The sequence below is a fragment of the Neomonachus schauinslandi genome, chromosome 9, assembly GCF_002201575.2.
Source record: "Neomonachus schauinslandi chromosome 9, ASM220157v2, whole genome shotgun sequence".
NCBI classification, from domain to species: Eukaryota; Metazoa; Chordata; class Mammalia; order Carnivora; family Phocidae; genus Neomonachus; species Neomonachus schauinslandi.
The window spans coordinates 138,661,785-138,686,029 of NC_058411.1; the positions used below are offsets into that span (position 1 = coordinate 138,661,785).

The 24,245-nt window shown below is 49.8% G+C and overlaps 1 protein-coding gene across 1 annotated transcript in view; it reads right to left on the reverse strand.

Annotated features, from left to right (window-relative positions):
* Positions 1–490: 490 nt before the first annotated feature.
* CRTC3 (CREB regulated transcription coactivator 3) overlaps positions 491–24,245 on the reverse strand; it is a 90,317-nt gene continuing 66,562 nt past the window's right edge. The window contains exons 7-15 of the mRNA XM_021680450.1: positions 22,841–22,876; positions 21,091–21,176; positions 19,388–19,437; positions 14,063–14,280; positions 10,783–11,081; positions 5,737–5,937; positions 5,569–5,649; positions 4,171–4,273; positions 491–3,874 (exon numbers count right to left, since the gene is read on the reverse strand). Coding sequence (XP_021536125.1) covers positions 3,666–3,874; positions 4,171–4,273; positions 5,569–5,649; positions 5,737–5,937; positions 10,783–11,081; positions 14,063–14,280; positions 19,388–19,437; positions 21,091–21,176; positions 22,841–22,876 — 1,283 coding nt within the window. The 3' untranslated portion in view covers positions 491–3,665. The remainder of the gene's footprint in view (positions 3,875–4,170; positions 4,274–5,568; positions 5,650–5,736; positions 5,938–10,782; positions 11,082–14,062; positions 14,281–19,387; positions 19,438–21,090; positions 21,177–22,840; positions 22,877–24,245) is intronic.

Here is a 24,245-nt window from a genome sequence, read left to right on the forward strand (position 1 = left end):
TAGGCCTGGGAACCCTGCTGGAGTGTGCAGGGGGCAGGACTGGGGCAGCAAACAGAGCCAAAGCCCTTGGTGAAGAGGGGACGGCTGGAGGTCAGTACAAAAGAGCAGAGCGCTGGGGAAGGCGCATCTGTGGCCTGAACCTCAAAAGGGGAGGTGTCTGAGGTGAGGGCCCGAGCAGGGGTCTGGAAGGGGGGCTGCCAGTGGGTGGCAGGGAGTGGGGCGCTGCCAGGCTGCCCTCTGTCCTTGGTCTCCCTGGCTTTGAAGGAACCCTGTGCCCCAATGTCCTTCTCCAGTCTCTTGGGCGCAGGCGCAATAGCGCGTGTATTAACAACACTTGACAGGTGGGCCAGGGGAGGACCTGCCAAAGCCAAGGACCAGGAAGCCTGCCTGCAGGCCGAGCTGCGCTGGGGCGGGGGGGGGGGGGGGGGAAGAGGGACAGCTTTCCACCGGTTCATCTCTCCGGAGGCTGAAGAAAAACACCAAGTGCAGATACAACCTTATTGTGCTGCTTTTAATTACGAAAGATGTAAAACGACGTATTATAAAACTTGGAAGCTACTTTATACAAATTCCGATCTTTAAATATCTTTTTTAACAAGGGACCTGGGAGTTAGGACACTGGCGGGAAGTCTGATTAGTTGCCGTGATGGTCCCACCGCAGAGCGAAGGAACCACCTGTGCATCACAGAGCCAAGGAGAGCGAGTCGGAAACGTCTTCAGATATGCGGGTGGGCTGGAATACACGGGGCTTCAGCTCGGCTAATATACAGTAGACTGAGGAGAAATGAAACAGGACAGAGGAGAATTTATGGTGGTCTTGGCGTGATCAGAAAAATTTTCTCCTAACACCGCGTGTCCTAAAAACCACAACCGTACAGAAAGAAAAAATGGAATACAGATAGGTTTTTAGTTCTATACCGTTTAACTGCTAGTAAATGAGAGTAGTACAGCTGTCGATTTCTTGTAACAAGACTAAATAGCGGAAGATCGTTTATTCTGACGCACGTAGCCGCTTCAGATGCCAAGGACCACGCCTGGTTTGTTGCAAAGGTAGCCGTGAAGGCAGACCTACCCGCTGGAGGTCAGAGTGACACCTGCCCACGGGTGTCCTTGACGCCCTGTAAGCCAAGTGGGTTGGATAATGCCCAAAACCTTTTCACAGGAAAAGACTGGACTGGTGGACCAAAGGACAGACTTAATTCAGTGCTAAACCTTATTGTCATTATTCCCCCTGGACAAGTCACTGTTCCTGGGAGCCTCCATTTCCATGAGTCACCGGGAGATTGCCCCGGGGGGGCAGCGTACTTCATCGCATAGGTCCCTGGCCCCCTGCTCCCCTGCCGTAAGCAGGACTGCTGTGCAGACAGAGCTGGACCCCCACCCCGGGTAAGGCACTGTGCAACGAGTGGGTTATGCTGGGACTGCCACTTAAAAAAAAAAAACCAAACTCCTAACATCAGCACCATTCCCTGTGTGAAAGGCCAGGTCAGATTTGGGGGGTCTCTGACCCAGGAAAGGCGGCACGGAGCTAGCTGACGTCTTTCGGTGCACCAGGGAGCTGTGTACCACCACAGGGAAAGGGCTTGTACTTGAACGAGTCACGGCCCTCCCGAGATCCTCAGGATAAAGGGATTTGAAAATTTCACTGGGACCAGGGCTTGGAGCTCAGGCGAGGACCCCGCTGTATTCAACAGCAGAGATTCGGGGCTACTGTGAGGCTGAGGACTTGGGCCCCAGGGGAAGCTGCAGTGGTGTGCCATTGGGGTTCTTTGCGAGACTGGAGGTAAAGTGATCTCTCTGGAGACAGGAATGGGATGAGGTCTGGAGAGGTTAACAGCCCAGAATCCCGTTCCAGACTCTTCTTGCCGTGGGGCGCCGACGTGTCTGATGCAGACCTGCGCGGTAGAGCCTTGCTTCTTTGGGCGGGGGAGTCTAGTGACCTTCAGCCACACTCCTGGTGTCTTCTGGAAGGGCAGTGGCTGTCTGGCAAAAGTTCCAGCATCTTCCATCTCCCCTTGAGCGCTCCTGTCCTCCCCGTCCTGTCTTCCCGGGCCCACATCCTGCCCCACTGCCCAGACCCCTCCCCAGAGGTGCTCTTCGAACCCACCCGGCAGGTGTCTGGTCAGGGGCTAAGTCAGAGGAGGCAAGCAGTGGTGGAAATACAGTCATACTCTTTTATGCTAAGGTACTAATAATGACTAATGATGGCTTCATGAATTAGGCCTTCATTTTACTGTAGATGTTTTCTTCAACCTCAAAGAATGAATCTCTTTTAAAAGCAATTTAGAGCAAAACACAGATCTGAAAGGGACGATCTTTTGAGGTGGGGCCTGGCTGGGAGCCCCGAGGCCTCAGTGCGCCCAGCCATTCTGGATGCACTCAGAAGACAGTTTCCACCCGCCTGTTCTGGAGCATACCCTTGAGGAGACGGGGGCCCGGTCTCGCCGTGGAGTTGGTCACCTAGTGTTAGAAGCATATTAAAGTGCATGCCTAGCTTAACCACAGGCACAAGTGTTAGAAAAGCTAAAGCTCTGAGATTTGGCAAGGAATGGGGCTAGCTAGAGATGAGACTGCCTTGCAGCCGGGCAGATTCATTCATTCATTTCTCCGTTTGCTCATTCACGCCTTCAGGGGGCAGTAACACAGCACCTACCCAGTGCCCGCACTTGTTAAGTGCTCGGGGTTTGGTGGCCAACAAGGCACAGTCCCTGCGCTCAAGGAGCTTCCGGTCTAGCGGGGCTACACGAACCCTCCTGCTGCACAGAGACAGCTCCCGCCTGCCACTGCTCAGCGGCCGGAGGGCCTGACTCGGACCCCAGCATCCCTGCGGCCGGCCTGTGGAGAGGGAGGCCTGCGCTGGTCTGGAGCGCATCTGGAAGACATCGTGGGTCTGCGAGAAACCTACGGCCTTCCTCTCTTCCCGCCCCCCCATCGAGAGGAAGCCCTTTTCTCTTCACGCTCGTCCATCACCGGGGCATTGGTTTTTTTTCAGTGACTGAATAAAACAGTCCTCCTTTTCCCCTTGTCCACAGGAAAAGGTGTACTGAAGCAGCAGAAAGGAGATTACATACTTGGAGAAAACAAATGAGCGTTCAGTTTGCTTAACTCAAATCAGTTCTTGAAGTCGTGGTAAAGATTCTTCATGTTGGCATTAAGGCACCTGGGCGATCCTGGCACGTGTGGTCAGCGGCGCAGCGGGGAAGGCCTCGCGGTGCTGCGCTACGGTCGCTCGAAGCGGAGCCAACCCCCCGAGGCCTGCAGCCCCTCCGTGCCTCGCAGGCCAGGCCCCCCTTCAGTGTGGACTAAGGTCAGTGCTTCCGAGCGCCTCACAACGCTGCTGCGGCCTGCTCCACGGTTCTGCTCTGCTTTTACACATCGACGGACTAGACGGCCAAGGAAAGGGTGTACTGGTCTCAGTGACGAGGGAGTCATCGGAAGCTCCGAGCAGCCCGCTCGCCCGAGGGGCAGGGCACGGCTCCGCGGTGTGCAGTGAGCCGCGGGGTGCGAGACGGGGCGTCGTTGGAGCGCGGGGAGTCACGGACTTGGCTCCTTCCGTGTCCGGAGCCCGAGATCACGCAAGCCCTGGGGGCAGCTGGCTCTGAGCCACGTCGTTCTCGCACCGCTGCTCCTGCAGCAGGAAATGCTCGTGGCCCGTTCCCGTCTGCTCACAGTCGGTCGGCTCGAAACGTCTCTTCCACAGAGGGGTCAAGCAGGCCCATGCTGGAGTCACTTAACATGTTGAGTCCGTCCAGGCTCAGGGGCTCAATCTGGAGCTCTTCTTCCAATGGAAACGAAGTGTCCATGTTCAGGCCGACCTCGGGCATGCCCGCCAGCGCACTGCTGAGGTCTTTGAACAGGCTGGTACTCGAGTCTTCTGGAAGGAGCAGCAAGAGGGGAAAACAGTGCAGGTTAGGAGGCATGTACAACAGACAACGTCCCGCAAACGCCGTCACTGTCATCCTCCAGCCAGGACAGAGACGGCCCGCGTGCCCCCCACCCGCGGCGTCCCAGCCAGGACAGCGATCACCTGCCTTTTGAAAAGCTGAAGTTGAGCTGGGGGACTTTCATTTCTTTGCTTTATATGATGTTTAAACTCTCTTACAATGGCATCTGTAAAAACGCAGCAAAATACAAACAGTACAGTAGAGCTGAGGGGTGGCCCACACTCACCTGTCAGGATGGCGTTGGGGAAACCCCCGCAGTTGGAATACAGGTTTGGTCTCAAATGAAACGAGTCCTGCGGTTCTCGGGGACTTTGCTGCACCAGAGGCACCTGGAAGCATCAGAGGTCACACTGTAAGGAATGATCTCTGCTTCCGAGGAGAGAAGAATGCAACATGCATGGAACCGTCTTGGGTCCCTTGTCTCTAGGACCCCACACAGAATATTCCTCTCAGGCAGGCAGGTGCTGGGGTGGAGGAGGGCTCCCTGAGGCCCACAGTGCGGGTGACTCGTCCCCGCTCACACACAGCCTGGCCCACTAAACCATCTGAGGAGACACCAACAGTCATGGTCTCTGTGGCCCCTCTGGTCCCACACACTCCTCCTTCCCAGCCACACCGAGGCCTTAGGAAACACCGTCTGTGGGAACCCTCCAAAGGCTCCTTCTACAACCAAGGAAGTGATGACCAAGGGGCCCTTTTGCCCTTTGGTTTCTAGAAAAATGAGGCAGGGGGACCCTTTCCTTCTTACGCTCAGAGGGAGGAACCTCAGGCAGTCCCCTCTCCGTGAGGCAGCCTCTGGGAGGACTGGTAAGAACTGGGGCCTATCTTAGGTGCCTTTCCAGAAATTAATACTCCAAACTATTTTTTTTAATCTTTCAAAAGTAGGCATTTCTATCATCTTTCAGGGAGATACTGACTCATCTAAACTCAACGGGCTTCTTCAGAAAATGAGAGGCAGGGACTACTGGTTTATGCCATGAGTCTTCACCATGGCCTACTCAGGAAACATCTGTCTTTATTTCTTGTACTGTTGTAATTATTATTAAGATCTGTAAAACGCTCAAAATCCTTCCTTCTCTCCTTAATCCATCCTAGAGCCCAATCCATACTTAATGGACACTGTAACATCTAGAGATATTTTAAATGGTCCAGGTTAGGGAGAACCTAAAAAGCCAAAGGAAGGGGTTGAATGAAAGTATCTGAGGGAGGGACGTCTGGCCCCGGCTGGACCAAGCTCCCCTGGGAAGCCACACTGGGCCAGCTCTGGCAGCCAGGCCTGTGGGCCGAGCCCCTCCTGCGTCTCAGTCTCCTCCGCAGGACAGACCAGTGGACTGTGGTGGTCCCTTCCCTCTGAGCCATTCTACAGTTCTAGAACTAGACTGTCATCAGAAATCTTTTACCACTTGTTCAAAGAGTTCCTCTGCAAAGGCCTGACACCCAATAAGGCAGCCAGCACTGGCACTTTAGGGCTAGGGGAGACTGCAGGCTCCCTTAGCTGCTGAGCTCACCTGAAATCTGGGCAATGGGCACCTAGTCTATTCGGTGTGGGGGGTTCTACGCCCTGAGCAGCCTGAACAGTGCAAGTCCTGCCCCGAGGAAGAGGCCTGCCTGGATGTTTGCTCACCTGTTGAGGGAAGGCTGGGCCTGGCCTCATGGACTGCTGGTCAAAGCTCACATCTGGGAAGAAGCTGGTCAAAGGTGAACCCTTCAGGGAATAAGGAAGGGAACGTTTAGCTCGGAACTCGGGGCAAGTAAGTGTTCCCTTGTGACCAGGGTCCCCACTAGGACCCACCTGGGCCGTGAGGAGCGGGAAGCCGGATGGAGGCAGGGATGAGGCGGCCTGGGGCTGCTGAGCAGGAGGCTCCTGGGCAGGAGGCTGCTGTAGGAGGGGCTGGGAGAGGTTCTGGGGGGCGGGGTAGGGGGGTGGCGGGGACACTTGAGCTTGAGCTTCTGTGGGCAGGAAGGAAAGTGGGCTTCGATCTGAGGACACCATCTGTAAAACAAAGCCACTAATCAGCTTTTCTAAGTGATAAGTTCTTTAAGATTAGGAGGTGTCAAAGTGAGGGAAAAGCCTGAGCCCTTCTTCCCCGGGGTACTCTGTGCGATGCTCCCCAAAGCCTACTTCTTCTGCTCTTTCAAAGTGATCTTAAATCTCACTTCCTCACCAGACATTTCCCATTCAATGACAATTTCTATTGTCTTTAAAAAAACAAAACAAAAACACCCGTCAATTTAGCCAGTGTCCTCCGTGAAAATCATGTTTGTTTTTTTAAAGCCATACTTCTGGTTTAAGATGGAAGATTGAAGAAAAAAAAAGAACTTAGTTAGCTCTGCTGTCTCCCAAACCTCGATTAAAAACAACTAAAACAACATTAAACAACAAGAGATATTAATGAACAACACTTTGAAAATAAGTAAGACTAAAATGATAATAAACAGCACAAGGACAGAGATGATGGGAAGGAAGAAAGTGGCAGCACAATTTGGAAAATGAAAAGCAACGGACAAGCCGTGGCTGGGTCAGCAGACCTGAGAAAGACAAGAGGAGGCTGGCAGTGGGATAAACCAAGAGGCAACCGGACTTCCGTCACAGGGACGACAAGGACAGGGATGAAGAGCCAGGAGGAGGTGCAGTTAGGCTTCACAGCCCTTGCTCATGGCGAGCCTGGGGGCGGCACTCTGGAGGGCAGAGCTGAGGGTCTGCAGGCAGGACACAGCATAGCCCAGTGGGTAAGGCGCTTTACTGGAAACACAGGTTCAACAGAGCTCACCACTGAATCTTGAGGCCTCCACCTTTCTTTCCCAACCTGACTCTCAGGAGGCTGGAGTCTAGGTATGGGCCAGTATCCTCTGGGGATCTGACCAGCATGAGAGACAATCCTGAAACTCAGGGCACCAGAGGCTCCCCAGGGAAATGGCCGAGCTGGATCAGTCTACAGTGAAGACCATGCTCAATAAGCCCACCTGTCTACACAGTGTATCTGTGTCCTGTTCTTAAAGATGAGCAGAGCGCCAAAGATCAGCAGACTGTGAGGAAAGCATCTGCATAGAAATCAGAGACGAAGGCAGATGTACAAAGAAAAGAAACTTGGAGAAGTCTGTGCAGGAAGAAGTCGTCATGACAAACAAAATTATCAGGTCCCTGGGTGGCTCAGTCGGTTAAGCTTTCAGCTTAGGTTGTGATCCCAGGGTCCTGGGATCGAGTCCTGCATCTGGCTCCCTGCTCAGTGGGGAGTCTGCTTCTCCCCCCCCCCCCCACTCATGCTTTCTCTCTCTCTCACAAAAATAAATAAGTAAATAAATAAATAAATAATCTTTTTAAAAAAATCAAAATTATCATTATACTATTTAGTCTATAACAAATCCTTATCTGTTAAAAATACATAATAAAATATTTGCGATGTGTATCTCTATATACATATTTTTTCAAAGTAAGGATGTGGATGAAATAAGATTATAAAAATGATGATTGATAAATGTGGGTGCCTGGGTGGCTCAGTCGGTTAAGTGTCTGCGTTCAGCTCAGGCCATGATCCTGGAGTCCTGGGATCGAGTCCCACATCAGGCTCCCTGCTCAGCGAGGAGTCTGCTTCTCCCTCTGCCCTTCACCCTGCTCGTGCTCTCTCTCTCAAATAAATAAATAAAATCTTTTAAAAAATGATGATAATTGTTGAGGCTGGATGACAGATATAGAAGGATTCATTCCATCATATTCTCTACTTTTATGCAACTTGGAAAATTTTTGTTACAAAAAATAAAAAGAAGAAACCAGAATGAAAATTACCACTGAAAACCTCAGAGAGATGAAAAAATGATACTGCATCCATAGGATGAGTACAAAGCTATAAAAAGGAACACTCATTTGGAGGATAAAAGAGAATTCTTGGCAATTTACAAGTATGAGAGCAGAAAGGAAAGCTCGACATAACAGCAGGATGATAAAGGTGAGAAGCTCTCCCAGACAGCAGGGTGAAAAGATGAGGAGAGAAAAGAGGAGAATGGAAAAAATAGGGTATGAAAGGAAATGTACAGGCAGTCCAACATTCACACAATAGGAGTTCCAGAAAGAGAGCACAGAGAAATCAAAGGGAAGAAACCATCCAGGAAATAATTAATGAAGATTTCCCAGAAATGAAGGATGACAGGAGTTTCCAGATTAAGGAAACCCACCAAACATCCAGACTCATGTGATCCTGAAGTTTCAGAACTCTGGGGAACAAAAAGAAGATCCTACAAGCCTCCAGAGGGAAAAAAGTACATTTTGTTCAAAGTATTAAAAATTGGAATGGCACTGGATTTCTCACTAGCAACTCTAGAAACTAAAAGGCAAAGAATTAATACCTTCAAAATTTTAAGAGAAAATTATTTCAGATTTGAATTCTGTGTCTGGCCAATTATGAGTTAAATGATGGGTAGAAGGAAGACAGAGTTGAGTCATGCCAGGCCACACGCACTCTTTGCTGGAAATCTACTGGAGGGCTTTTTTTTTTTTCCCCTTGTTGTTTTGTTTTGTTTTAAAGATTCTATTTATTTATTTGAGAGAGAGAGAGCACATGGGCAGATGGAGAGGGAGAACCAGACTCCCCGCTGAGCATGGAGTCCAATGCTACACGGGGCTTGATCCCACGACCCTGGGATCATGACCTGAGCTGAAGCCAGATGCTTAACCGACTGAGCCACCCAGGAGCCCATGGAGGGCTTGTTTTTTTTTTTTTTAAGATTTTTTATTTATTTTTTGACAGAGAGAGAGACAGCGAGAGAGGGAACACAAGCAGGGGGAGTGGGAGAGGGAGAAGCAGGCTTCCCACTGAGCAGGAAGCCCGATGTGGGGCTCGATCCCAGGACACTGGGATTGTGACCTGAGCCGAAGGCAGACGCCTAACAGCTGAGCCACCAGGCGCCCCAGAGGGCTTGTTTTTAAATGTATTGAGAGGAGATCTACCCAACTCCAAGAGGTGGGGATGGGATAAGCAATACACACATAGAAAACCAGACTAACAAAGCAAAACATTCATTAACTCCCAGGAGAAAAATATTTTTCATTTTGTTATTTTATGGAATATTAAATGGTTCAACTCTGGCTATTGTAACCGGGAAAACACTAAACACCGAATATTGCTCTCATCAAAATTATAACAAAGCACAGTGTGAATGAGGAGGAAACGTGTGTGTAGGTGGGTGGGGTTTGGAGAGAGGTGAAAGAGAACCATATGCTAATCCTCCATGGTAGGATGTCATCAGATAATACCTAACACTAAAAATCCAGAACAAAACAAGCATGAAATAACATGGTTATACCAAAGAGATTAAAGTGGTTGAAAGGAGCCATCTCTAGGGAGTGAGAAATATGGTGAGTCGGGGAGGGGAAGACAATGTTGTTTCATAACAAGCCCTTTAGAACTATCTGACTTATTAAACTATGTGCATGGATAACATTGATTTTTTTTTAAATCTTAGTAATTAAGCAAACAAAAAAATGGAAACATCTGGAAAAGGATGCTCTCTATGCCTACAGCTCTCCTTAAAATGTAGCCAGAAAGCAATAGTAATATTTTTTACATCCTATAAAATAATCCTTTTTTTTTAAAATTGAATTCATGTTTAATAATTACAGGCACCGTGCCCCCCCCCCCTTCCCCCTGCCCAGGCAGCAGCAGGGGTGGTGCAGGGGCTGGGGCATATGCCCCCAGCAGCGAGGACGGCAGTCCCATGAGTGATTTTCAGAAAATAAAAAAGGACCCCAGGGGCAGGCGGTGGTGCCCCCCCCACCAAGACACACTAAATTTCAAGACTTTCCTATAAAATAATCTTACAAAAGAAAATTAAAGGCAATCCAATAACATAAAAAGAACCATTAAAAAAACAATTATGAAATACCCTCTCACCCTCTCCCGAAAGGGATTACTCATGTTAAGAGTGAGTAATAACTGGATCTGCTAACTCCTTCCATTGTGTTCTGTCAACTCTTGCTTGCTAAATCATGACTCATTTATGGCGAGGTGGGGAGTAAATGATGTCACAATGTATCTAGGGAGGAACCAATAGGTTGAAAATATATTCATTGATGATTATGGTAAGAGCCACCCTAAGAGCTCAGAATCAAAACAAAGTCAAGAAGACAAAATATGATGTTTTGACACCTGAATTTCTGTAACAGGCTTGTGACTTCAAAATGTACCTCTTTCTTTCTTTTTAATTCTTGGTTTTATTTTACTTTTTAATCTCTATACCCAACATGGGGCTTGAACTCATGACCCCAAGATCAAGAGTCACATGCTCTACCCACTGAGCCAGCCAGGTGCCCCAAAATGTGCCTCTTTCTAAACAGACTTATTTAGGTCCTTTTATGGAGGACCCTGATCCTTATTATACACCTATCACTTCATGAGCAATAAAAGTACTGCTTCTCAAATCTGTAGGCGTAGTTAGGGAAGAGGTCTAATCCAATACCAAAGCTTCAGGAAGGTATTAAATGTCTTCTTTGGCTTTCCCCAGTGGCTTAAAATACTTACAGACTCAGTTACCGATAATTTTCCACTCCAATTTTAAAGCCCCAGCCTGGTCTCCCCCAGCCACCTTAGACGCGTCTGGATTGTGTTCCCTATGCCCTCCCTGGCCCCCAACCCCAAGGTTTGTGAGTTAGTGACTACAGATTGTGTTGTTTGTGCAACAGCGATCATCACCACAAACGTGCTGTGAGGACAAGAGTAGGGCTTCCTGAGTTATTCCCACTTGCTCCCTCCGGTCTCACGGGAGACCTCGGGGACTACACCAGCTGAGGGGGGCCCAACCCAGGCCCCACGTGCCTCCCCCTGTTGGACTGTGGGTTTGCTCTCACCTGCGCCGCAGGATAGGGGTTCAGGGGGCTGGTGGCCGAGAGCTGTCTGCTGAAACCCTGCTGCGCTTCGGGGCCGGGAGAGAGCGTGAGCGGGCTGACGGGAGGCTGCCTCCTCCGGGACGGGCCGCTCAGGGCTGTGGTGGAGAGAGACGGGTTGCTGAGGGAGAAGAGCCGGAGGGAAGGGTGAAGAGCAGAGGCGCTGGGGGCGGACGTCTGCGGGTGGCTGTTCAGGGAGGAGGAGAGTGCGGTCTTATTGAGCGTGGCCTGGATGGAGGGGTTGCTCCGAGAACCCTGGAGACCTACAAGACAACAAGTGCACAAGTTACTTGCCATGACTGCAGGCCAAATCTTTCCTTTTCCAAAGACTAAAGAAGACCTAACTTCCGCCTATCCGATCTGACGATGATTCTGTGTGGGGGGCAGCTCTCGGGCGGCTCTCCTGCTGCACACATACCAGAGATACCCGCGGCGGGGAAGAGGCGCGTGCACACTGACGGTGACTGTGAGTCTGACTCACAAGGACACGTGTACACAGCCGCTGGGTGGCAGGGCTAGGTGAGCAGAGGCCAGGGCTCAGCCCCCACCCAGCGAAAAGACCCCAGGGCTGTGCACACATTCTGTTTAGAGCCCCCGGACGCCTCTGTCCCAGGCACCCTGCCCGGACCCTCTGCTGCCTTCTGAGAGTCACGGCTCTGGGGCGCCGCCTCCGGGCACCCTGAAAATACCCTGAACGCCCCAGAGAGTCATAGGAAGGGACCCCCTCCCACATCTCCTGCTTTTCTGGCTCCTGAGAATCATTCATCACAGTCTATTCCAATTCACAGAAAATGAAGTTTTTGCTGGTGCTGTTTTATTTGGGGGAAGGGGTTGTGAATTTTGGCGTGAGCCGGAGAGTTTGGGAAACTTTCCATGACACAGCCTGCTCCATGAGGCCAGGGACCGTGTCCTGTGTCCTGCCGGGGCCTTGGCACGAGGCCTGGCACAGAGTGGCTTCGCTCCGTGACTTCATGATGCTTCTGTGTATCTCAGAAGGCAATGCCTGTGTTTCACAGTTCAGCCCGTCATCCTGGTACCAGCAGCCGGGTTGCGTACAACTGTGTGTTCTTTCACGTTCATAAAAAACTAAGTGTTTGATAAAAGTTACTACAGTGGGGGCGCCTGGGTGGCTCAGATGGTTAAGCGTCTGCCTTCGGCTCAGGTCATGATCCCAGGGTCCTGGGATCGAGCCCCGCATCGGGCTCTCTGCTCAGCGGGGAGCCTGCTTCTCCCTCTGCCGCTCTCCCTGCTCATGCTCTCTCTCTCTCTCTCTGTATCTAAATGAATAAATAAAATCTTTAAAAAAAAAAGTTACTACAATGGAGCAAGGACAAAATAAAGCATTTTTTGCTGGCAAATGATTTTTCTAAACACAGGAAAGATGTCTCTGGATAAAACCCTATGCAGCTCTCCCACAGTACAACTCTCCATGGATCCGCTAGCTTGAGTCACAATCAGAGCTAAAGATGTGACCTTCAGTTAAGAAAGCCACGGGGTGCCTGGGTGGCTCAGTCATTAAGTGTCTGCCTTCGGCTCAGGTCATGGTCCCAGGGTCTTGGGATCGAGCCCTGCATGGGGCTCCCTGCTCCGCGGGAGGCCTGCTTCTCCCTCTGACCCTCCCCCTGCTTGTGTTCCTTTCTCGCTGTGTCTCTCTCTGTCAAATAAATAAATAAATAAAATATTAAAAAAAAAAAAAGAAAGAAAGAAACAAAGCCACTCACTCAGAAGGAAAGCTCAAACATGTTTGTACGACTTTGTATACCATGCATTTTAAGGAGTGCCTAGAAACTATAAAGCCTTGATACTAGTTCTGGACAAAATGATGCTTTTTTGAGGAAAATAACACACAGCGATAAACATAGGATTTTCAGCTGAAGCGAAGTGTCGAAGGCCACCCTGGAGAATGGTGGCTTCCCCAAGACCCCAAGGAGCTAAGTGCTGATGCTGTGTTACTTATGTGATCTTGGATGTCCTTGTTCATACAGAATTTACCAGGACACTTGGTAGAGCAGCAGGATAATAAAATGACCTTAGTGAGTAAGTAGAGGTTATCTCTAAAATCAATTCTTCAAACCTAAAATTATGTGGGACAATGGCAGCACCACTGCAAGCTTTAGAGAACCTTCCAGATGACAGCTGTAAAGGGGACCTCTCTCCTGTGAGTGGTGGATTCTGATCTGTGTGGACAAGTCCTGTTGAACCCAGAGTGGAAACCAGCAGGCATGTCCCCCACCGATGGACCATCACTGGCGACCCCTTCCCAAGGAAATGGTCTACACCACAGCTCTTTGGACTGGGGCAGCCGGGGGCTGGACCGCAGCACTGGGAGTAAGAGATCAATGCCTGCCTCAGACATCGACAAGAACGTCTGTCAAGACACAAGTAAATTTAGTCATGTTTCAACATGGGGTCTGAGCTGCGGGCGCTCAAACTTAGTACAGTAACACCCAAGTCACATCATGGGCTGCAATTTCATACAGCCACATGCTGACTTTTAAGCACTTCTGGAAATTTGAACCAGTAATTTTAAACTGTGGTAGATTTCTATTTAATATACGTATCTATGGAGTATAAAATGTTTTCATCACATCCAGTATAAATGTTCTAAAATTCAAAATATTCTCTTCTGAAATCCAATGGGAAAGCAGAGGGATCTAGAGAGAGAGCTGTAGTGATAAACCATCATCCCATGTTGATAAGAGCCACTAACATTGTGGGGCGCCTGCGTGGCTCAGTCGTTAAGCGTCTGCCTTTGGCTCAGGTCATGATCCCAGGGTCCTGGGATCGAGCCCCGCATCGGGCTCCCTGCTCAGTGGGAAGCCTGCTTCTCCCTCTCCCACTCCCCCTGCTTATGTTCCTTCTCTCACTGTGTCTCTCTGTCAAATAAATAAATAAAATCTTAAAAAAAAAAAAAAAAGAGCCACTAACATTGTTCAGTGAACACAGAATGGAATGGACGCTTTTTTCTTAACTCTCGCATCTTACTCTCCAAGTCTCAGGACACCTGGGCTGGTGAAGACAATAAAGAAGGAGGTCTAGCAGAGCGTCCCAGAGCTCATGGAATCCAGCAGAAACAGACCACCAAACTGAAATGTCAGCAGGGTCAAGAGCTCTAAGAATAGGTACGTAGCTATCTCTAACTCAGATGCAATCATTCTCATTCATTGATTCACTGGGGACCACCTATGATTAAGCCACCAGGGTACGTACGTGGGCACGTTCTCACAGAGTGGGGGACACTTACCGGAAGAGCTTCTTATGCCCAGATGAGTCATAGCAGCCGGCAGGTTGCCCACACTATTCCCCACACTCATACTACCAAAGACATGGTCACTGGTGTCCAGGGAGGCTGGCATGGGCGTTGAGTAGTGGAGGTTGGTGAGATCTGGCAATGACCCCCCGGTGTTCAGGGTCCCCAGAAAGGGTGAGAGGCCTATGTTCTGACCGTTGTGTGGAAAACCACTGAAAAAAAGAAAGAGGAGTGTTACTTTCTAAAGTGCATTTGGCTGCTGGGGAATAGAACAGACTTGTCAAAGAAAGGCAGTGGGTATCAACCATGCAAGTCCTTACGTAGGCTTGGACTCTCCCTCGTTCTGAGACCCGGCATCCTTGGCTTACCCTCTCTGAAGGGCAACCGCCTTACCTGTCAAATCAGACTAAGGATGTCAGCTGTGCCTACTTTGCAGAAATATCTTCCAAGACCAGATCAGACTATGGTTGTAAAAGTTCTTTGAAAACCGGGGCGCCTGGGTGGCTCAGTTGGTTAAGTGACTGCCTTCGGCTCAGGTCATGAGCCTGGAGTCCCTGGATCGAGTCCCGCATCGGGCTCCCTGCTCGGCGGGGAGTCTGCTTCTCCCTCTGACCCTCCCCCCTCTCATGTGCTCTCTCTCATTCTCTCTCTCTCTCAAATAAATAAATAAAATCTTTAAAAAAAAAAAAGTTCTTTGAAAACTATAAAGCCCTAAATAAAATGTGAGGCACTGCTTTATATCTGTACGCTCCTTTTTGCTAGATTTTAAAAGTATCTTTCCCACAAAAAAAAAAAAAAAAAAAAAAGTCTCTCTGCATCAAGCAGATACTTCCAAGATATATCTGGTTACAGTTTTCATCAATTTTAAAGTGAGAAAGAGATGTTAGCATTCACTTATCCGCCGTGTGCCAGGCACTGGGTTGAGTGCTGGTGGTACAAAGACCAAGGAGCCGGGCATGTGGGTTCGCAGTCAGGCCCACCCCTGACATCTGCAGGCCTGGAGGAAGAGCGTGCATGGAGGCCCACATACCATCTGTTTAAACTTCTAAAAGTTATGCATCAAGTGAACAAACCCTTAAATGAACTATGTTCTATGTTTCTGTCCTGACAAATTATACCTCCATAAGAGCCTGGAAGGCCAGATTGAAATTAAGAATCCTCCGGCTCCTGGAAGTTCTGCACGGGGACATAGGGGAGGTGGCTGTGGTCCTCAGCCCGCCCACCATCTCTTCCCACCCCAGCCTGCTCCTCACCACAGGGCCCCCAAGGCCCCCCTATCCCAGCCTATAGGCCAAGCCCTGGCCACAGTCCACACCCCCCCTGCCCGGTGCCCCTCAGGCAGATGGTGTGTTCCCCGGTGGCCCCTTGGACTCCAGACTCCACGGGAGCGGGGTCTCTAAAGTGTGGGGCTCTGGGAGGAGCCGCCTAGCCCAGGTCTGAGGGCACTGCTCTTGGAGTTCATGGGCAAGCTGGAGAGACAGAGCGGTGGTAAAGCAAGCACTTGCAATGTGGAAGGAAGCATGCAGGGCCGGGCTGATGGGGGTGGGATGACCATTAGGGACAAGAGACGCAGGGGTTGTCAGTGTCAGGCTCGGCTGGGAAAGTAACACTTTACCAAGCACCTGACAGGGTGCTCATGCTTCAGGGAAGCAGCCTGGCATGGCCAGGGTGTCAGGGCAGAGCCAGGAAGGGGTGGGTAGCAGGAGATGAGGTAGGAGGGGAGTGAAGTGAGCAAGGGTAAGATGATGCGCTGTTCTGAAGAGTCCAGATCAGGGACTGTGGGAGGTAGGGAGCCCAGTGTAAGCTGGAGAATGACACTTCAGAAATGCCACTGTGGACACGGCGTGGAGGACGGCATAACGGAGCAGAGAGTGAGGCAGCGATGGTCCAGGCCTGACCCAGAAGGGAGCAGTGAGGGGAGGGGATTCCGCCGAGGACGCTGCCATCCACAAGCACCTCCCAGAGACCAGCTGCGGGCATCAGGGCCTCAAGAGACTCGGACAAGGCAGGGAGGCAGCCACATAGTACAAGTCTGTAATGCAGGGACAGAGCCTGGTGGCGTGAGGTGTGGAGGGGCTAACCAGCGGGCCGGGGGGCTCCCTGGGCTGAGTTCGAAGACCCAGAGGGTCTAGGTGGGAAAGCCACTTCAGGCAGAGTTCACGGCATGGGCAAAGCAGAGAAGTGTGAAACCACACAGCACACTCGAGGAATTTAGATACGGCAGGAAATACGGCAGGAAGGTCAAGTTCAGGAGAAATGGTGGTGAGGGGGCTGGTCCTGGGCAGGTAGGTAGAGAGCACACGAGGCTCAGACTGACAAGGAGCCGGTGGAAGGTTGCAAGCAGGAGAAGACAAAATCCTGAGGACAATGTGGCTAATAGATGGGGGAGGGAGGACAGGCACAAGGAGCAGAGCCTGGGGGCACAGAGGTGAGTGGGGGCTTTTGCTGCTCAGTAGTCCAAGGAGACACAGGAGAGCATGGGGATGGAGTCGAGAGACACTGAAGGCAGTACTGAAGAAGGACTTCTGATCTTCCGGCATGGGGACCCTGGCCTAGGGACACTGAGGTGTATAAGCAGACTGGGGATGCGGGTGGGTGCTACGGGGATGATAACGAATTCTGCCTTAGACACTGAGTTTCCACAGGACAAGAGGACGCGTAATAGGGACGTCTCTTGAGGACAGTCCCCTTGGAACAGTGTGGGTGGAGGCCAGGCCACAGTGGGTCGCGGAGTGGACAAGCAGTAAGGGAAGAAGACTCAAGAGCAAATACTCTTTCAAAAGTGTGGCTAAGAAATCCTGGAAACGAGCAGGAAGTAACTAAAAGGGAATGCAGGGCTAAGGAAGGACTTCTTCTGTGCAGACTCCTTAGTAAGTACATTTAAACGCAGAGAGAAAACCTAGCAGGGCAGGCAAGGCCGAACACCCGGGGTGGGGGTGGGGGGGCAGAAGGAGGGAGAGGCCTCAGAAAGGCCTGTGCAGACAAGGGTCAGGGAGTGAGTCGGGTGGTGAGCCTTGGCCAGAGGACACCTGTGTCTTCGAGACTAGGGAAGACAGACTGGCGAGGGCAATCCGGAGCAGGAAGAAGCTGAGCCTGCCTCCCTGGTGGCCCCCCTTTTCCTGGTACAGGTAGGGGGCCTGGCAGAACTGTGCAGGCTTGGGGGGACATGGGGAAGAAGGGAAGGTGTCCAATTTGACGGAGGAGGAAGAAAGATTTTGGTGGTACAAAAACTGAATGTGATACCTTGTCTTTCTGATTGGCTGGACGTAGGAGATCGGTTATAGGGTTAAAGGTCAAAGACTAGAAAAATGACCTGGAGAACCCAGAGCTGCTCAGCCTGACAGCGGACAGGCTCTCTGACTGATGGGTGGCAGACGGGAATGAAGGCAGGGAGAGGAAGCGGGGAAGGCAGGGTCCACTGACACGGAGCAAGGATGGAGAAAGTCCCCGGGGCCGGTGGGAACCAGGTCATTGGTGACATTCAAAACAGTTTTCTCTCCAGATGAGAGAAACACAAATTGTAACTTTCCAAATATACCTACAACCTGCCGGAGTCCTCCCTCGAATCTGACAGGAGACAGGTAGTGCTACCTGTCCGTCTTACTTCACATCCAGAGCAAGCGGCAACAGCCTCCTTACTCTCCAGGCACCCCCACCTCGGAGTCTCTACCCTTGCTGTCCCCTCTGCCTGGAGCCCTTGTCCCCTTCACTTCCTCCCACGTTCTGGTCACACAGCATCTTATCAAGAAAGGGCTTGCCTCTCTTACCGTGCTTTCTTTCTCTTCATTGTGCTTACCAACACATGACATATTTGCCTAATTGTTGCTGCCTATCTCTCTCCGATAGAGCATCAGCTCCTGGAAAGCAGGGATCTGACCTGCTTTGTTCACGGCTCTACCCCAGCACCTGGAATTAGGGGTCAATAAGTACCTGAATGAATACGAGTCACTGAATGGAACTCTCCCTCTAACATAAGAGCAAGAAAACAACACTCGGTATCTGAGAAACACCTGCTTTAAAGCTCTGGTTGGGGAAGAGGGGTGGCCAAATATTGTGGCCCCGTTCCGGAACGCAGGCCTTCAGAGCACTGATCACTCAATTGTCAGGGTTCTTGAGGAGAATCTTAGCCCTCTCTGCGGGGACGCCCCGCACCCCCAGGTGTGCGGTCTTCTGTCCAGGTAAGCGTCCTGGCAGGCCTTTGGACTTTTTGAAGAGAAGGTCAATCCTCAGCTCAGCTCAGTGGACTCTTCATCACAGGAGTTTATGTTTAGCCAAAAAAAGAGAAGTAGGGAACGCCCTGAACGAACTGCTGTCAGACTCATGGAATGCTTTGCTAGGGAAACATTTAAGGATGGACTGAAGGAGATTTATTGCATCCACAGACTTCTGAAGTGTGTGCTCGTCCTCAGAGAGATCGTGCAAGGGTCCCATTTTCAAACCACATTATTCTGGCCCCTGAAGGAGTTGCTGCTTCTGAGCTGGTTTCAGTTCAAGAGGTGGCAGAGCCCTGAGCGCACCGTGGTAACCGGCCTCGGGCACACAGTTCCCTCGGGTCCCCAGGGGTCCGTCCTGTCCAAAGAAAGTTCTTCCAGGCAGCCGTGGCCCAGGAGCAGCAGCTCCTCCCCGGCGAGCACCGCTGTGCACCCCGAAACCCATGCCCCAGGGCAGACGTGGGGGCTGCATTAGCCCTCAGCTCTGTCCACCTGTCCTTCGTCCCAATCTCCTCACACGCTTCTTCATTCATGTGGGTACCATGCCTACTTTTGCAAGCTGTCTGCAATCTTCCAGGGAGTAGAGCTGAACGCTACTAAATATGCTGAGTAGTGGCTTCGTAAGCACTCTTTCTATATTTGCAACCTTTCCTTTACTCACCTTCGGCTGATTTTTAAGAACTGCGGTAAAATACACCTGATAGGAAGTTTATCACGTGTCCATGTACAGTTCGGTGGCATGAAGCACGTTCACAGACACTCTGTCAATCGGCCACAGGCGCGAGGCTGGTGGCTCCTCTGGGCGCCCCTGCTTCTGCCTCTGCTTCCAGGGCCCGGCTGTGTGTTCACCAACGCCCGGCCGTGCTATGCTCAAGCGTATTTATGGCCATTTTACTTGCTGGGGCCCTTATATAACTTAATTACTTTAAACGAATGAAAAACGAGTACCAAAGGGAGCTCTTGTTTTTGTGAACGTCCGGTTGACTTCCAAGTTACATATAACAAGTGAAGGTTCTCAGAGTTTTGGGACAAAGTCATAAGACTTTCCTTCAGGAAAATCTTTGGGACAGTCAGTCTCTGAGCCTCGAACAGGAAGAACATTACTTACTTGCCGCCTCCAACATCACAGGATCGAGGGCGCCCTGACAGGGACTGAATCTGGGGAGAGACACAGAAACCCGGCCTTACTCACTGCAAAGTCAAATTCAAGTTTTTTTTACAAGTGTCTTTGTGTCTTGGGGCTGCAGTCGGCGCAAGCGAGAGCATCTGCACACACAACCACTTCAGTTCGGACTAGACTTCTCCTGGCACAAGGGAGGCATGGCATTCATGAGTTCTCTTAATTTTTGCCTTGTTAATTTATCTTCTAGATGAGTATTATTTCCTTCAAAAAGGCCAATGTTTTATAGAGAAAGTTTCTAAATAAACATTGCTTTTCCAATTGGCCTCAGAGGAAAAGAAGAAAACAGAAAAACAAAACAGGGTGAAGAAGAAGGAAATTAATGTCAGAAGGAAACACATATTTCAACTAGAACATAAGCTTCAGCAGGGCAGGGTTTTTGATGTTGTTCACTGTACTATCCCTGCAGCTAGAGCACCTGGTGCCAGGGACTCGATAAATAGATGCTGGGGAAAATGAATGTACCACTGACTCAACTCTTCTCCCAGAAGTGATTTATGGAGTGCTGCAAATCCCTAAGAAGTAGGGTGAGCACCTCCTTCCAGAGAGAGCAGTCCCTGGCACCTGGGGAAGAGTGGGTGCCGCCGCCCTTCCTGCCAGAGAAGATAGGGCCGTTCTCCGATAAAAGCCTCCAAAACCACCTGTGCCTCCCACGGCCACAAGGACAGTGTGGCTGTTTCTCCTCTGTTTGGTATGTTAATTTTTTTTAAGTTTATTTAAGTCATCTCTACACCCGACGTGGGGCTTGAGCTCGTGACCCTGAGATCAAGAGTCTCGAGTGCTCTTCCGGCTGAGCCAGCCAGGCACCCCAAAGTACGTGCATTTAAAATTATATCTCCCCCCCCCCCCCCAAAAAGATGAAACATCATATACATCTTACTTTTACAAAAAAAAAAAAAAAAGGCCCTTTCAAGCCCACCCTTAATGCCAATGATGACTTTGATAGATCTGGCAGAAGAAACTGGAATCCGACCATAAGGCAGCACAAACAGTTGCAAAAGAGCATCACTAATGGCTGGAACAGATGACCTGTTTCCTTTCAAAGGAAACACAGCTTTCCTACTGGAAGAAAGGCCAAGTCAAGTACCATGGGGCCACACTCCTTCCACCGGGGGTGAGGTTCACAGAGAGCTGTGGTGGTGGTCAGCTGGCACAGCTGTACATGCAAATACTCAGAGGCTCAGAGAAGTCATAAAACAGATGATTGACTTACAGACTCCCTGAGGACTCAGGTCAAATACCCTTCATTGAAGAAACGGGTATCTGGTAAACCAGCAATTCCGCACAGAAGCTGGTGATGGGGAGAAGGTTTGGCTCTAAAACAGAAAAATCTGCCTATGACTGGTCACAGGCTTCAGAGCTTTTGGGAACATGAATGAGTCAAGGACGGATAGGTTCTTCTGCATGAGAAAATTCACACGAAAATTTTAAGTCAAGCGATCACTGTACTAATTCATCAACAAACTTGTGGTCAGTTTCATTTCAACCATCATTCCCTAATATATTGTTCATCTCTGTCCCCTGATATCCTCACCTCCTTTTTTCTCAATTCTTATTTCCCCCACTGCAAGATTTTACAATGACCTCACAAGTGTAAATATTCAAATAACAAACACAGGCTGCTCCCCTACCTCCTTGGTCTCCCACAGTTGTTTTGGCAGTGGCTTGGGAACGTTTAACAGATTCTCTTCTTTCAATGGGCCCGGGAAAGATAGCACTAAAGGGGGGGGGGAAAAACCACATATTCACTGCATTTAGAAGGCAGCCATCCCACCCCTGGCCAAATTATCTTGGCAAAAAAATGACTGATATGATACATATACATTGACCGCATACTAGAGAAGGGGCTGTGAGCATGTCTGTGGGGACCCCATAGAGGAGTAAGACATGGATTCAGCCCAGGACTGCAAGGAGCAGCGAGAACCAAGGGTGCAGGGCTGCTGTGGGGTAGACAGGGAAGAGTCGGTGCGGGCCTCTGCAGCTGGGCAGAGCGAAGGCCTTTGGCGGCACAGGAAAAGGGCATTCCTGAGATGGAGAGATAAGAAAAAAAGGCCTAGAAGCGAGGAAACAGTGGGCAACTATGGAGTCGAGCCGCTCTTCTCAGTGGAGCTTGGCCTAAGTAAAGGACTGGCAGGAGATCAGGTTTAGAAGGTCGAGGCCAGATCGGCGGGCCCCGCAAGCTTGGCAAGGAGAGTGTGGAAGCCGATGGGATGGGGAGGGACCACAGCGGCCCAGGAGGGAAGAAATGAGGAGAGTCAAGAGAAGAGGAACATCATAGGGGAGACAGGGCGGCCGTGAGGCTGCTTGGTGATGGGCTGGGAGTGGGGGGTGGACAGGAACGGAGAACCCAGAGGGCTTAAAGGCAGAGCCGCAGGATGGTCAGCTCTGCACCAAGGGAACATTCCAGGGTTTTCTGCATTATCGTTCTCAGTCTGGCCAGGTGAGACGGCGATCATGCCATCTGATGTCAGGAAGAGGATGCATCACGAGAGACACTGGTGACTGCTCAAAACTACAGATGTTGTTAGGTCTTGGTGATGGTCACGGCTGCCCCGTCTTAGCCCCACACGGGGCACTCTGCGTACCCAAGGATAACAGACCCCAGAAAGAAGTCACTTGAAACAGAGACCAAAGTTGCAGAGCAGATTCTGAGATGCAGTGCTCTTTACTCAGTGCCAGGAAGACGGCCGTCATGTCTGCTCGGATATTCTGGGCTGCCCCAGCGTTCCCAGGTGTCTCTGTTAATCCTGGTATTCAAGCCACTCTCTTCTGAAGAGCTTATTTGGCCAAGTTAAATTTCAGGTTATAAAGATTCAAAGAAAGAAAACAGTGCCTGGTGCCGAATGAATAAAAGAACTGTGTCACTCATTTGTCACTGGCTTTCAGTGTCATCTCGGCAGATCTCCAACATCAACTGGCTTTATGAAACTCAGTATCTCCTACAATTTCTGCAATTTCGTTTTGCAATCAATCTGCCTTTTTCTGGCATTGTTTACTTACGTTTGTCAATTACGGACTTGCAAAACTTTCTAAGTAGGAAGAGACAGACAGCTGAGAAGGAAAGGGTCCTGGGATAACTAATGGTTTGAGTGACCGATTCATTCATATTTTCATGTGGTTACAACTTTAGCTTCCCTGCACAACCTTGTGACCACGGGACTCTGGGGACTCGGATGACAAGGAGCTTAAGTACACGGTTCCTCTCCTGTGCCCGATTGTGGCCAGCCTGGATTTTATACAGCCTCTCAGAAAAGTGAACCAATCAGCTGCCATCGGCATATGGGGAAGTCCTGAAAACAGGAGTTTCAGGAGCGTGAAGAGAGGCTAGAGACACTACGGTCAGCATCTCGCTCAGCGCCGGGAGGTGAAAGCAGTTCATACCTTCCCCATGTACATCGTTCTCACCATCACAGAAACCTGGTGGGAAAGAAAAAAAAAAACTTTTATGTGGTGCTTTCAATTTTATTTATCCAAGAATTAGTGACTCTTTCTGATTTGAAATAGAATTGTGAAAATTCCAAGGCGATTTTGGTACACTGATGCTCATTCAAGGTCCATTAGCGTTTCTAATAAAATTAAAATAGGTATGGCCTATCTGAGTCTAAAGTTGGCTCCTTTCTACTTTTCCTTTAAATCTCGGTCTTAATTTTTTTTAACTACCTCTGTCCTGAAAGAACAATATACAAAGTCTGAGAACCTCTATATTCAAATCACAAAATAAAGAAATACAAATAGAAACTCTTGCAAGTTGTGGTGGTGGGGGAGGGCAGGTAACTCCAGAAGTCTACATGACTGTTTCACATGGACCACGCATGTCTAGAGGGACAGACTGCAAGTCCCATATTGTATGTCATATATATTGCTTGCAAATAATCAAATTATCTTTAAAAGAAGTTTATCTGCAGTCTCCGTCAATTCAAAGAGTGTATATGATAGCTATTCACAAAGTTTTAAACATTTGACTTGGAATAAATTCTGACTGAATCAAATATTTTTAATCCATAAAACATACTGCTGCAGATGACAAAGCATAGTATTTTCCATTGCTCTAAGCTAAAACCCATGAATTATGCCAAGAATGTGATGTGTGACCATCCACCTTGGAGACAATCAAATATACTAAATGAGTTTTCAGTATAAAATCAGGCCAAAGTTTTAAGTTCCGAGCCTTTAAATATACTCAAATGCTTGCTTAAAGTTTAGGTGAAGTTTCTGGAGACGCTCAGTCTATCATTTAACCCGATGAGCCCTAACAGCTTCCACGCAATGTCTAATGATCATTCACTCAATATGCATTCATCAAGTTCCTGCACTGAGGGAGTACTAGGCATGCCCAGGTGGTAGAGTGTCGGCGAAAAGTTGGAACGTAGAAGCAAATTCTCTAAAACAGGTAGAAGACAGATGATTTCGGTGGAGCCCAGGCGCAGGGGCAACACTGAAAATCCCCAGGAGCACCAAGAGGTTGATAAATTAAGCATACTCATAAAGACAGAACTTCTCTCAGCCCATGGAAGCAGAACCTAAGTTAGTAATTTAAGGCTTTATTTTAGTGCACGGAAAGACTTGGGTAAGCCTGTTAAAATGCAGCTTCGTGGGCCCAAGCCTCAAAGACTGATTCAGAGGGTGTGAGAATGGGCCCTGGAATCTGTTTTTAACCATCACCTCTGAGGACTGTCTGCAGACCGTCCTTGGCCTGCTTACTGAGGGACCTGGACAAGGCTAGAGCTTAATCCCGATTTGACACATCCAAAGAAAGCAAGGTGAGGGCTGCCCAGCTGGCTCAGTG